The 12,960-nt window shown below is 38.2% G+C and overlaps 1 protein-coding gene across 4 annotated transcripts; it reads right to left on the bottom strand.

Annotated features, from left to right (window-relative positions):
• Positions 1 to 657: 657 nt before the first annotated feature.
• RB195_019932 (uncharacterized protein) lies at positions 658 to 12,611 on the bottom strand (the record flags this gene model as incomplete). 4 transcript variants are annotated; one of them, XM_064188006.1, is made up of 20 exons in its annotated part: positions 658 to 873; positions 1,829 to 1,984; positions 2,265 to 2,431; positions 2,519 to 2,587; positions 2,906 to 3,002; positions 3,060 to 3,220; positions 3,814 to 3,975; positions 4,069 to 4,138; positions 4,218 to 4,420; positions 4,489 to 4,615; positions 4,783 to 4,934; positions 5,022 to 5,193; positions 6,975 to 7,093; positions 7,624 to 7,708; positions 7,797 to 7,852; positions 8,894 to 8,965; positions 10,147 to 10,225; positions 10,281 to 10,420; positions 12,322 to 12,424; positions 12,546 to 12,611. In XM_064188006.1, the coding sequence occupies 20 exons, from the start codon at positions 12,609 to 12,611 to the stop codon at positions 658 to 660; spliced, it is 2,472 nt and encodes an 823-aa protein (XP_064043886.1). The 4 variants fall into 4 exon arrangements, with proteins under 4 accessions (XP_064043886.1, XP_064043887.1, XP_064043889.1 ...); XM_064188007.1 differs by having other exon boundaries at positions 2,552 to 2,587; XM_064188008.1 differs by having other exon boundaries at positions 2,552 to 2,587; positions 7,800 to 7,852.
• Positions 12,612 to 12,960: the final 349 nt, after the last annotated feature.

The raw sequence follows: 12,960 nt of genomic DNA, 5'->3' as shown, positions 1-12,960 counted from the left end.
AAATTTCATCCGTTGCACATAAACAACAACAACAATAACTCATTGCAAAAATGACAGAACTAGAACAGAGTCGGCAACAAATCCGTCAAACCAAATGCATCCACAGCAACTCACTCCACTTCTTTTGCTCGGATTAATACATTCGCTGCCGAATGATCATCTGAGTATCATCTCGAGTAAACTCTACAAAATGACAAACAAATTGTTTATTTTGTTATAAGAAATCGAATTCACAGCAATGTAGTCCAACACTATGAGATTTTTTAAAACCAATCTACTAAAGAAGTAAGAATATACGTGGTTCTGACTTACAAACATCTTTCATTTTCATAGACCATGAGGATATGTAAAAGTGATGAATAAAAGTCAATTGAATACAATGTAACAATAAGAACAGTGCTTTCTTTCGAGTATTTCACACCGCACTCATACTTTCAGCAGCATATAAATAGATATTAACAATTATGTAGTACAGTTGAACCTGACAGAGAACATCATAAATTAAAACAACGTAGTTCTTACAAAAGAATGAAAAAACAGTTTTGATTACAAGACTATAAGTAATCTTAACAAAATTATTATGAAGAAAATGTTTCAGCAAATGCACACGAGATCAGCAAATTTCCGTTCAAAGGAGTAAGCAACAGGAAAGAAAAATCAAGGTGTTCCGTATTTCTGGTCACGGAACACTTTGAGTTGTTCAATGGCAAGATGTAATTTCTTCGCTGGGCCAAATGTGAACGAAAGGTGACTACGTAAATCATCGAAACCCATCATTAGCATTGCGTCGCCGTCAACTTCCTCCCGTCGGAAAGTGGCCGCACATGTTTCAGAACCAGTGACTGCTTGCGCCCAACGAGCTGCTACATCAGGCTGTAAACATGGCAATTACTGCAGAGAAATGAGAATACCAAGCACATCATTGTTCAATGAAATTTCCATTATTAAGGTCATGACATCTCATCAGTTGAACTTTTCGGAAAATTTCTCGGAAGTAGTTGAACACTCAAAGACCCTATATCACGAAATTGACGATGTTGGGGTCTCTGTGGGACAATATAGAGTTCGGGGTGTAAATCACGAGTATGAGCCTAGCAACGCGCTGTTCCCCTAATGTCTTAAAAGCGGCGTGGAAAGCGTCTCAGTTCCCACGAGAAACGTTAGAAAGTGCCACCCTTGTACAAGCTCCGATTCCCTCAGCAACCTATCCATTGGTTCTACTTTAATAGACTGCCGAGGAGACCTCACTGAATTCGGTCCGTTCACTCGTGGACGAGATTGGCAGGTCCTGCGCATCTCGTAGGAACTAGGGCCATTTCCCATGCCGTTTCCCAGAAGATTAATGGGAATTGAATCTGGGCATGCCCACATCTACAACTCCAACTCTTTGTTTTCTCCCAGAAACTCTAACATCGCTAATTTTGTGACATGCTGTTTTTAAGTATTATTTTTGTGGCTCTCTACCGGAATCCTTCAAGATCTATGAAACTGTCACTTGTAATTTATGTACTCCGACCTATAAAACTAAACCACTGAAAGTTATCAAACTGCTGTTGGTAGTTTAAACCTGAGTGTCATTACAAACACAACAGTAGTAAACATTTAATCTACTTCTTATCATTTAATCTATTCTACTTAAGCAGTAATCAACCAGGAATACTTACTAGCTCTGCCTAAATAGCTTTCGAATTGTTTATACGTGCTTCTTTTTAAATTCGTTCTTTTCGAGTCACATAAAAGCATTTCAACTTTCTATTCCTCAAACTTGTGGGGCAAAACACTTCAGCGCTAGCTATAGATAGTGGACCCCGAAAACCTCAAAACAAACCGTCCACAGCTTCGGATCAACGTCATAGTCAACTCCAGGGACGCAAAGTGGTCCACATGACGCTGCTACAGGAGTTGTCGTGCCAACTGTGGGTTCCGTTAGTGGGGAGTGACCATTCGATGTTGGCGAAGTCATCGATGCAAGCAAAGTGGAAGGCTAAACATATGTTTCAAAATTTCTGTAGAAATCCAATACAAAAGGAAAGAAGTAGGCGATAATCTGTTGCTGTGTGGATGAAAAGAGTATGGTCAACCATGGTCAGTTGTTTGGATCGTGTCAAAAGTTTGACATGACTATTTCGTATTAAGAGATAATTTCCGCCTTTGAAAGGAAAATAAAATAATGAAATAAAAATATGATTAAAAATAAATAAATAATGGAAATATTGATGACTCACAAGAAAATCAAATAGAAAAGCAACCGCTGTTAACCTCACCTGCACCGATGCCGGCGAAACTACTCCACGTGGTGGAACAATCATTGCAACTTGTGGGGGATCTATATAGGCACTGTAACCTTTCTTTGAATAAGAAGAATCCTCAGTCCTCTTTCCACTTGAAGATGAAGATGGTGGAGTGGTCTCATCCTCAAATTTATGTCGCACTGGAATGAATTTCTGTATTGTGAGTTTTGTGAATTTAATTGATCAATATAGTTGTGAGCCAAAACAAAAGCAGATTCCGAACGCACTATCGTTGAAACTTGAGGAAGACGATAGCGTACCTTCCGAACCACCAGACACTCGTTTTATGGATTCCGCTGAAATTAATAAGCTGAGAAAGATAGTAGTGGCAAGGTTGAACAGGATAGTGGGAATAGAACACTTGAATAGGACTTATTTCGAATATGGAAAGTCATAATGGCACTAGCTTTAAATTTTTATTTCCTTGGCATATGTACAAGTAAATTTAGATGGTACAATATTGGAAATGTTTGAGCTGCATTCTTTAACAATCGGAAAAAAAAACCACCTTGATATATTTCTTGTACAGTTCTTGATAAGTGCATTTCAAAGTAGCTAGCAATTCCTACTCTCCAATTGCGTCCTTAATTCGTCAAAGAAAATATTTAACTTACAAAACTTTCGACCCATTTTTTCGCTAGCGATCATTGATTGATATGAACGACGACATTTTGTTGAACAGTATTGTGGTGTTGAAACTGACCGTTCCTTCTTAAGCAATAAATAAAACTAGACGGGAACTTAAAAAAAGACTTATGAAAAACTCACCTCTTTAAAAGAGACCTGACAAAACAAACACCGGTCCTCGGGTGAGTCCTCCGATGAAGGCAAAAGGCGCATACTTATTGTTGGAGTGCTAAGCACCGAAGATTCCTTCTCTCTTTCCTTTTCTTTTTCTTTATCTCTTGGTCTATCGTGCCTTCCACTACCTGACAATATCGATAGCTCAACATATTTGAATTCATCGAAATCGAGAGGAGTCCCTAGACAACGTAAAATTGTTGAGTCCTGTCAGGTTCATAGTTGCATGATTTTTTCTTCGAATTGTCACTTTACTTCGACGGATTTAACTCTTCAGCGCTGGGATCTACTTACTGCGCCTTTAACGTCCAATACAAAATCTTTTTTAACACCGACAAAAAAGCCTATTTGATCTCAAAAGATTGTTGCTTATGTATATTTAAAAATAGTGTGAAGATGTGCAGTAAAACGCTTAAGAATATACATAATTTGATATATCCCTCGGATCTGGGCATCGCGGTCACAATTATGAGCCTAAGATGTCCTATAGGATAGAGGCTACTATACATGGTTCGCAATCGCTCATGTTGGTAAAGAATGAAGATCAGCTAAGTATACTGTAACCTAAAAGAACTACCACTTCAGTGAGAGGTAGATTTATTCCAAAAGCTGATAATAGATTGTGACCGATCCGAAATAACGAAAGAAGAAAAGGAACAAAACTGGGCTTTCTCTGTTTTCTCCTAAGTTGTTATACCCAATAAACACTCGTGACACTCACTTCTTTTGGAGGAACGACTATGTGTATCTGAGGAATCCACTGAGGAACGAGAGCGTTCAAGTTTCGTCGGACTGTCAGTAGCTGACGACTGTGTGCTACGTCGCTTTTGCTTCGATTTCACCTTATCCGCTGACTCCGCTTTGTCGTGTTCGTCGCCAGTTTCTGATGAAAGACGTTTTTCCTTGTCAAGTACACTTTTTCGCTTCTCCGTATCGAGGATACGCCTTCCACAATCTTTTGGTCCAAAATCCATACTTAATAGTAGTTCTAATTCATTAGTCCTTCTTCTTGGTGGATGATGTACTGGTGCTGGTTGGCGACGGTTCTGAACAAAATGCCAATTTTACACTGCTATGCACAAAGCAAAACTAAAGGTAAACATAAATAAGTAAATGTTTCAAAACCTTGGACTGTTTACGTTCTTCGACGCGATCTTCACGAGAGTGATCGGATTCTTCCTTCTTCACCTTATTAATATGAGCTTCGCTCTGAGTTGTTGATCGTCTGGTCCGAGCCGGTACTTTTCTTTTATTTTCATTTTCAGAATCCGCTGCAGTAGGAGTGGCTGCCTTGGTGGGCTTTACAGGAGTATTTTTTTCCTTCATTGCTGAAATTTTCGATAGCAACACCAAATTCTTTCCATAATGCAAAATAAAGTCTTTGGCGAACGCTCACGCTTCTCTTCCACTTTATTTTTCACATCAATATCGGCGATTAGAGGCATTATGTCATCAAGTACCTCTGAAGAGACTAACTCCGTAATTTTATCGTACTGAGCAAGTGGGAATGGAACATCCGATTCCTGTAAAGAACGGTGAGGAACGTCAAAAAAGAGAAAGAAAGCGGAACGATTCCTCAATAAATATGAAAGAATCTAGCTCTAAAAATAAAAGCTATTTTGGAAATTAAAAACCCATTTTGAAGTATGGTACGCTTCCTCAATGTTTCCTGCTGATCCAAAATACAAACCTCGATAGTGAAACCATCCATATAATGGACCAGTGGTTTTCCACATCCTCCGCCTCTTGCTCTAAAGGCCATCGCTTCTCTAACAAATATAGACTCTAAAGATTTTGCGGAATCCGTGACCGACTGAGGCGACGAGTCATCCAATGAATCTCCTGTAATAGAGCGTCGATGGGTCCTTGGAATTTGTGAGATATTTCAAAACGAGGTTGGAGTAAGCTATTCTCAATATGGTCAGCAACCTCTATCCAGCGCCGGCGGGGCATCCCCTGCTGTATCTGGACTGTCTGTGCCACACGATCCGCTATCAGCTCTTCCTTTCTCATCCATTCCCAAAGCAAGATATTCTCCGACACTCATTTCTCCTGATCCGCTCTCGGGACGCCGTTTCTTGCACCGACTCGCCATTGTTTTCTAAAGAATGGCTTCAAGAATCGATGTTACAGTGGGATCAAAATGACATGAAGCTCGACGCAGTTGAAAGAGCTGCGAGGAGGAGCGTAGCGATTAGGATCGAAGGGGCCCACGCTAGCATCACTCATCGCTGCAAATCACGACGGTCCACTTCTATTCCAACCACAATCCTACCTCGAACGCACCGCTTACGCGACAGCACCTAGCTTCATGTCGTTTTTCCCTACTATCCATCTCGTATTACACCATGCAATACATAACCCTTAGAAGTCGGTTGTCGCCGTACGTGCGACATTAAAAATGAACTAATGTAGTTTAAATTCACTGTCACGGTAGCCGCGACACACTTGTTTAACTAATTTCAGCAAATCTAGATCTTAAGAAAATGAAATTCGACCGTTCCTGAGGTTTTCTTGCATTTTTACTTTTTACTTCTTTTTTCACTTCTCATACTGCGGTATAGGAGAGAAAAGAGACTGTGTCATATGTTCAAACAGGCAAGAAAAGTGGAAAGTGGACGCGAGACTAGCGAGTTTTGTGATACTTGTCTTCTGGGAAGGTTCGAATGCATATGGGTGTTTGCTTTCAAAAATATTATACTTTCAGAAATTTCGGAAAAGAATTAATTTTGTCACTATTTTATAAACTAAAATTAGTTAGTAATAGTGTTTACAACAAATAGTGTTGCAACAACAGTATTTTCTGCTTTATAAAACATGTGACTTAGGATTAGGATAGCATGTGTAACGAAAAAGTGTTGGAGTTGCTGGTGTTCAATGTGCCTGACTAGACTGGATGCAAACGGTTAACATAACAACATCGTCTTATAGTGAATTTAACCTTCGAAACGATTCTTGAAAAATAATAGTTTGACTATTGCCGAGAAAAAAGCATTGCAAAAAATGGAAATGTGCTCCTTTATACTTGAAACTGAAAGGGATGTTCCGCTTGTTCATTTAGCAGAGAATCAGAAATTTGCAAGTTTGGCTAATTACACTTCAACGGTAGAACTATTATGTAGTTCTCAGTTCAAAAATGCCAGTGCACAGTATTCAGTAAACCATCGAATATTGTTATTTGCTAACTCAAATAATTCGAACCTAAAGTACTACAAGTCAAACAATGATTTTAAATACAAATTGAGTATAAAGCGAGTAAAAAGAAGCTGCAACAATTTGTCAACACTTCTCCAACAAGAAAGGTTTTTAATCATACCATAATGTGTTATTTCATACGTATCAAGCAAGTTTTTCAATAAAACATCGCGTTCATTCGTACCAGCTGGATATGCTAATAATTTCATTTTTGAATCGTAAATGAGAGTAGAACAAAACAGTTTGGTCTTTTCCAACTTCTTTGTCCTATAAATAACAAAAAGTGACGGATACCCCACTCCTGAAGTGAATAAAAGCTCAAGAGAATTCCATAATGAAGAACTGCGCTCCAAAACAGTTTTCATGAGTTTACATGCGGCAATGAGAGCTTCTGCTGACGTCATGGCAGCCCAGTTTCACAATACACGCTTTTATCGCTGACAAAGGACTGACGCTTGTTTGCCTCATATGAACATTATTAATTTTACAGTCTTTTTTGTAATGAAGGACACAGATAAATTGAAGAAGGTCGTCACTAAGCCGAATCCAATGCTGTAGTTCTTTAAGCGAAAGGGCGAGATCAAAAAGAATAATCAATCTAATTTGTTGACATTTTGGGGGTACAAACCAAAACCAGGAGCATTTTTCGACGAATCCGAAATGTAACATTATTAGTTGTGAACTCACTGCATGTTGTTGTATCTGTTGTTGATGTTGTTGTTGTCTTTGTACGTTCGACATAGTCTGCATACCTTGAATTCCTTGTGCAATTCCGACTGGGACGAGATTTTGCGGTATCATACCAGCTGAAAGTCGGTATCATTTCCTTAAAATGGACGCATGGATCGTTTCCATCCATGTTAGAAATTTGACTAAATTAGTTCTTTTTAGTGAAAGAGAAAGATAGTATAACGACGAAATAGCTTCTGTTGTTTTTTTTTTCTAAGTCCCCAATCAATAATACAACTTTCAAGACTTATGTAATGCCCAAGTGCAATTCACGCGTTTCCGATAAAAAAAAGCGCAATCATGCAATTAGCAAGTCACGAGCAAAACCCTGTGTTCATCCAAGAGAATTGATTTGTGCCGCAGAATGGCGACGGCCGAAACGGATATTAGTCATCGACGTGAAGCGGTACACGGCATTAATCTGTATTGTAAAGAAATCTTGTGATTTCTATAACAACATAGTTTAAGTGGAAAAGAGAACTGGTGCGATGTCACGTGTACGCGGTTAAACTACACTCACACTTCAACACGTCACAGACTGGCAAACAGTTGCAGGGTTTTCTACTTGTTTTGCGACGAGAAAAGGACAACTTATTCAGCAACTCACGGTGCATTGCTGACGTGTTCAGAACCATCGGTCCATTTGGCCCTTGAACAACCATTAAAGCAGCGTTGCCAGGTCGAAGTGCACTCTAAATTATTTTAAAAATTGAGGAGAAATAGCAGTCATAAACATTTCTATAGCACAGGATCATCAATTAAACATTAAAAATTTCTTACTACCATTGCAGCTTGCTGTGAGGCCACATTATGAGTGTTTGAAGCATCGTTCGGATCTGAAAGAAAAGAAACGATCAATAAAGAAAGATGTTGGTTTAGCAAGCAGATTAACACCTAGTTATTTACAGTAATTGAGACTATATGTAATCATCGCAATCTTCAGAACATTGTCAAATTAAATGACCATCAAGGGCGCAAATGGATAGGAAACAACAGGAAGATATCAAGTGTTTGAGATTGTTTCCAGAAGAAAGTGAAAAAAGCAGGCAAAAGATCACTAAAAATAGCTTCAAGTGGAATAAAATAGCTCCTAAGAGTTTTACGATCAACTTGAATCAAGGATAAGCAGAGGTCATCAAAGCAGAATTGTTTGAATCTTTGAAGGCAGTAAAGGGAAATCCTATGTTAGATCCTTAAATTAGAACTGCAATTGTTAGTAATCTTGTGGAGTAAATAGAAAAGCGAATAAAGCTGCTAAACTGAAACAAAAAAACCATCCCACCGCAAACAATTCAGAAAGAAGAATAAATAAATAGTAGGAATAATATAATAATAATAATAATAATAATAATAATAATAATAATAATAATAATAATAATAATAATAATAATAATAATAATAATAATAATATTATTATTATTATTATTATTATTATTATTATTATTATTATTATCATTATTATTATATAATAATAACAATAATAATAATAGAATAGGAAATAGTCAAGGCAAGAAAAAAGAAATGATTAACGGTATTTAGTATTGAGTTGAGTTGTGAACTGAATTAAAGATAGTAAAGCCAGCTGAAAACTAATGAAAGTTTGCGGGTAGCAAGAAACACACTGCTAGAAAGAGAAAACAAATATATAACGCTAAAAAACGAATATCCACACATCGAAAGAAGAGCGTAAAATGAGGCAGAGGAAAGTAAAAAACACACATAAATCACTAAATAAAATGAGAAGGTAATAAAAGGATACTTTTATTACCTTCTCATTTTATGAGAACTGCTAGGACTGCTGAGAGCTCCTGATATTGAGAGTTTTCAGAAAAAGGACAAAAAAGAAGAAGTGATGAAGATGTATGAAAAGAACTTACGTGGCATGAACCTTATATTTTGTCCAATACGAGCATTTGCGGGAAGGAACTGCGGCATCAGTTGGATTGAATCTGTAGTGAGAAATTTTGAATTACTTCCAAAATACAGTCGGACGATCTAAACACTTTTGCAATTTTAAAGTCAAACTAAGTTTTGTATTTTACATAATTTTCAATCGACTGGTTACCAACATTTCGGAGAATAAACAGGTTTGTACGAAGTGAAAGTTTTTATTAAAATATACCTTAATATTGACGACATTTTCACCAGTACAATCTTTCTGGACATAACGACTGACTTTTTTGCATGTATTTTTCTTGTCAAAGCGACGATGCTCATGGTGTCTGCAACGCTCCGGAGGAAGTAAATGAAAGGACTATAGGCAACTATGCTTACGTCCTCGAATGTCGCATACGACGCATCGTGTACTCAGAAGGAAAGTAATACGTAACGTAGTATTGCACAAAATCAAACGATTCATCTTCTGTACTACGCGGTGATGCAAAAATGGTTTCCATTTAAAGGTATCACCCCACGAATCTGAGGTGGTGCAGATTTCAGGTAGAATATAAGGGATAGTAGATTATAGAGAGGAGGGTGATTCCGTCCATTTCTTCCTAATTACCGTAAAAAACGGTCCGGAAGATTCGGCGCCGCACAAGATTGGCGCGCTCCAGTCGAACTCCTTGTGGAAAATAATGCGCCAGAACGCCTGAAGCCGTATCTTCCGCTAAAATCTGCACCACCTCAGATTCGTGGAGTGATGCCTTTAAGAACAGCTCCGATACTTCCACACGTTAACACCAGCGCAAACTATTATGCGAAAGCAAGCATGAGTTTACATTTTTATGGGTGCAGTTTAGACATACTTAACCAAAACTATGTTTTAAAAAAATTGCAAGTAGCAGGATAAATGGGTGATCCTCTTTATCACTGCCTTTTCTATCACAAAATTGAAGAGGTTTTCAAAGTTTTACTTGGTAAAAGAATAAGAACCTCTATAATATAGAAGAAACATCAGATGCAAAAACCTTCAAATATTATCATAACATAGAACGAACTTTTTCTCTAAAATAAAGCAGAACTGTCTGAGAAGTTCCGAAGAACGCTCAAAACCTGTATAGGCCATTTAGGTCGTCAGTTCGGAAGACAGATCATTTAGGAGAAGAACGTTCCACAAAGAGTCCTCTTGCGGTATCAAGGAACTGATCTTTGGAACATAACAATCAAATTAATGAATTAAAACACAAACTGGGAGTCTGTTGTCCATCACCCAACGTTGCACCATTGGAAACCATGCGCATGGGAACAGGAATAAGTTGCTGCGGGGCCTTGGAACGGAAAGGATTAGTGGAAATCAAAGCATTAAGAAAGAAGGAAGATTACCTGCATTGAATTCATGGTAATTACACGTCCTGTCACTGGAACTTGTTGAACCTGGTGTAGCTGGACCATTTGAGGAGTTCCTTGAGAGCCTCTCATGCTTGCTTGTGACTGTGTTTGTAGCTGACGAGGAAGAGTTGCACCTAGAAGGGAACGTTAGGAATTCTAGCTTTTACCCTAACGTTATTACAAATCTTACAACAAAAATGAAAGACGCAAAAAAGTGCATCCCAAACGCTGAGTTAGGAAAAGCAGATACACCGTCTAAAAATCCCACATAATGTTTTTTAAGTGATTTATACAGTGCAAATTAACCGAACATTAGCATATTATTTACTCCCTGAGCTCTAATATTGGTTCTTTTACTTTGGTTTATTTTGCGAAATAAAAGAAAAATTCTGACGGTTCACTTTAGTGCTAGCCGGATGTGTAGTTCAAGATCTCTTCTGAGATTCCTACATACGCAGAACCCAAAGGGCTACAATCAATACTGTACATATAAGAGGAGAAAATGTTAGAGAGGGTTTTTTTTTTAGCTAAAGAAATATATAGGCAAGGAAAAAAAACTGTAAAAACTAAGTGCAAATGGTATGTAAATGTGGCACGCAAAGATGAAGAATAGAAATCAAAAATAAGAAAAAGGAGAATGTAAAGAAAAACCTACAGACTTTGTGTATTGCAAAATATGAGCAGAAGAACAAAAAAGAAAGAGTAATTAGCAGGAGAATTCATAAAATGTAGTCGACATCGAAGATATTTCGCCTCCGTCGAAACGACTATGCCGTCGGCGAAATTGGTTAAAAATAAAACACAGCTACTACCTCAAAACATTCAGTGAGAAAAATGAGTGATGTTGGAAGTGTCAGAATGCGAAATAGGCCGTGGAATTTCCCAGCACGCTTTATAAAAACATGTTTGCAATTAGGATCTCACCTAGAACCACATTTGGATGGTCTCCCATAGTGCCAATAATTCGAAATCATAGGTGCGATAGGAAGTCGGACCTCCTCAGGTGAAGGGGGTTAGCTCATGGGTTCAGCTCAAGCGAAGCGGGTCCTTTCGCCAACAGTCCAAAGTGGAGGGGGTAATTTCGCGAAACGTTTGACAGTTGAGGAGGTTCCCTCCACAACTGTACAAAAGTGAAGGGAGTCAGAGCACCGGCTCCGACTATCGCCTCTATGTTGGAAATTGTTATCTCATTCAAGTGAAAAAAGCGGTCCTTCCTAATATCTCGATGTGATTATCTTTGTGAAACACTACTTATATACAATATTCATTTATTTACCTCAAATGCGTGCCAAAAGAACGCCAAGTACCCAAAACGAAGGGAAATTTAACAAGAACGGACAAAAACGAATACAGTAACCAAGCAGTGAGAAGACGAAAACAGACGAGAAGAATACAGCAAGCATAATTTCGTGTACGATTTACCATTTACCGTGTATTGTTTACTTACATACACAATTTAGCATTTATACACATCTCACATAAAAGGAAACATTCTTCGAGTGTTCCCTTTGCTCCAGGGTTACACGAAGTGCCCTTATGGAAAGAGATGCAGACATAACAATCTCGAATCGATCATCTCTCTCATATAAGAAAGATCCATTCTCCCTGCAGGTTTAAAATCAACTCATCCAGAGAAGCAAATTGTTGACTTATTGTTATTGTTGTTGTGGAAAACAAACTCTCCGAAACATAATATCAAAACGAATCTTTTCAAACAAAGTCGTGAGTGATATAACGCATCAAAAAGTTAACGAATGCTTTCAGTTTAGCCACTTGTCTTTGAGAGAGTGTAAATTGGTGTTTCATTTAAATCTGCTAGATATCAACCGGTAGCTAGCATAATTTGAAGATGGCGTTTCTATCTTCCTTACCGCTATTCATAAAAAATGGCAGAAGCATGTCTATGCCGGAACGGCTACTCATACTTATAACCACTCTAAGGCTGGCTGTTGTTGAAAACAACAGCAATCAATCTCACAAGAACATGCAATGCATAAACAAAAATCTATGCAGCTACATCTGGAAGAAAACACACCCTGAGGGATTGTTCCAACCATACGCATCATATCCGTTGTTGAACATTGCTGTCTGGGTGCGAGATTCCGTAGACCTGCCGAGCCGTTAGATGAGCGACTTTGCTACAAGTATATTTTGCTTATATTTAAAGAAGCAAAAAGATCCAAATATGTATTAGAATAAACCGGCTTCAATATGAACTCCTTATTCATTTATGATAAAAGTATGTAAATGGATGGCTACCTGCTTAGCCTCTTGGGAAGCGGTGGAAGCGTTCGAAGTGAGCTTGGGAGGGCCATCGTCTGACATTTGTGGGGATGTTGTAAGCTCAAACGCCCATCCAACGCAACTCTGGAACAGGATTAAAGAGTGAGATAAATAACTGTGGAAGAGTATCATGAAAGCAAATATTTCTCAGGGCATATAGAAATGAGCTTCATACTACTGCGATCAACGGATATAAAACTTTTGCCCCACTCTCTATAGAATTTCACTCGGTTGATTCAGCGAAATCACAGAAAAAGAGTTTGATGAAAGAGAAATTCTTAATCTGATGCTAGCAATAAATAAACTTGCTTCATTTTCCCAGCGTGAGGTCCCATGTAACATATGTAATGTGCACTTGATCTTACGTGATTATGCACCAATCATCGTTGCT

This window comes from Necator americanus, chromosome II (genome assembly GCF_031761385.1).
Source record: "Necator americanus strain Aroian chromosome II, whole genome shotgun sequence".
NCBI classification, from domain to species: Eukaryota; Metazoa; Nematoda; class Chromadorea; order Rhabditida; family Ancylostomatidae; genus Necator; species Necator americanus.
The sequence above is the reverse complement of the archived record's forward strand: the minus strand, read 5'-3'. Positions and strand labels throughout refer to the sequence as shown.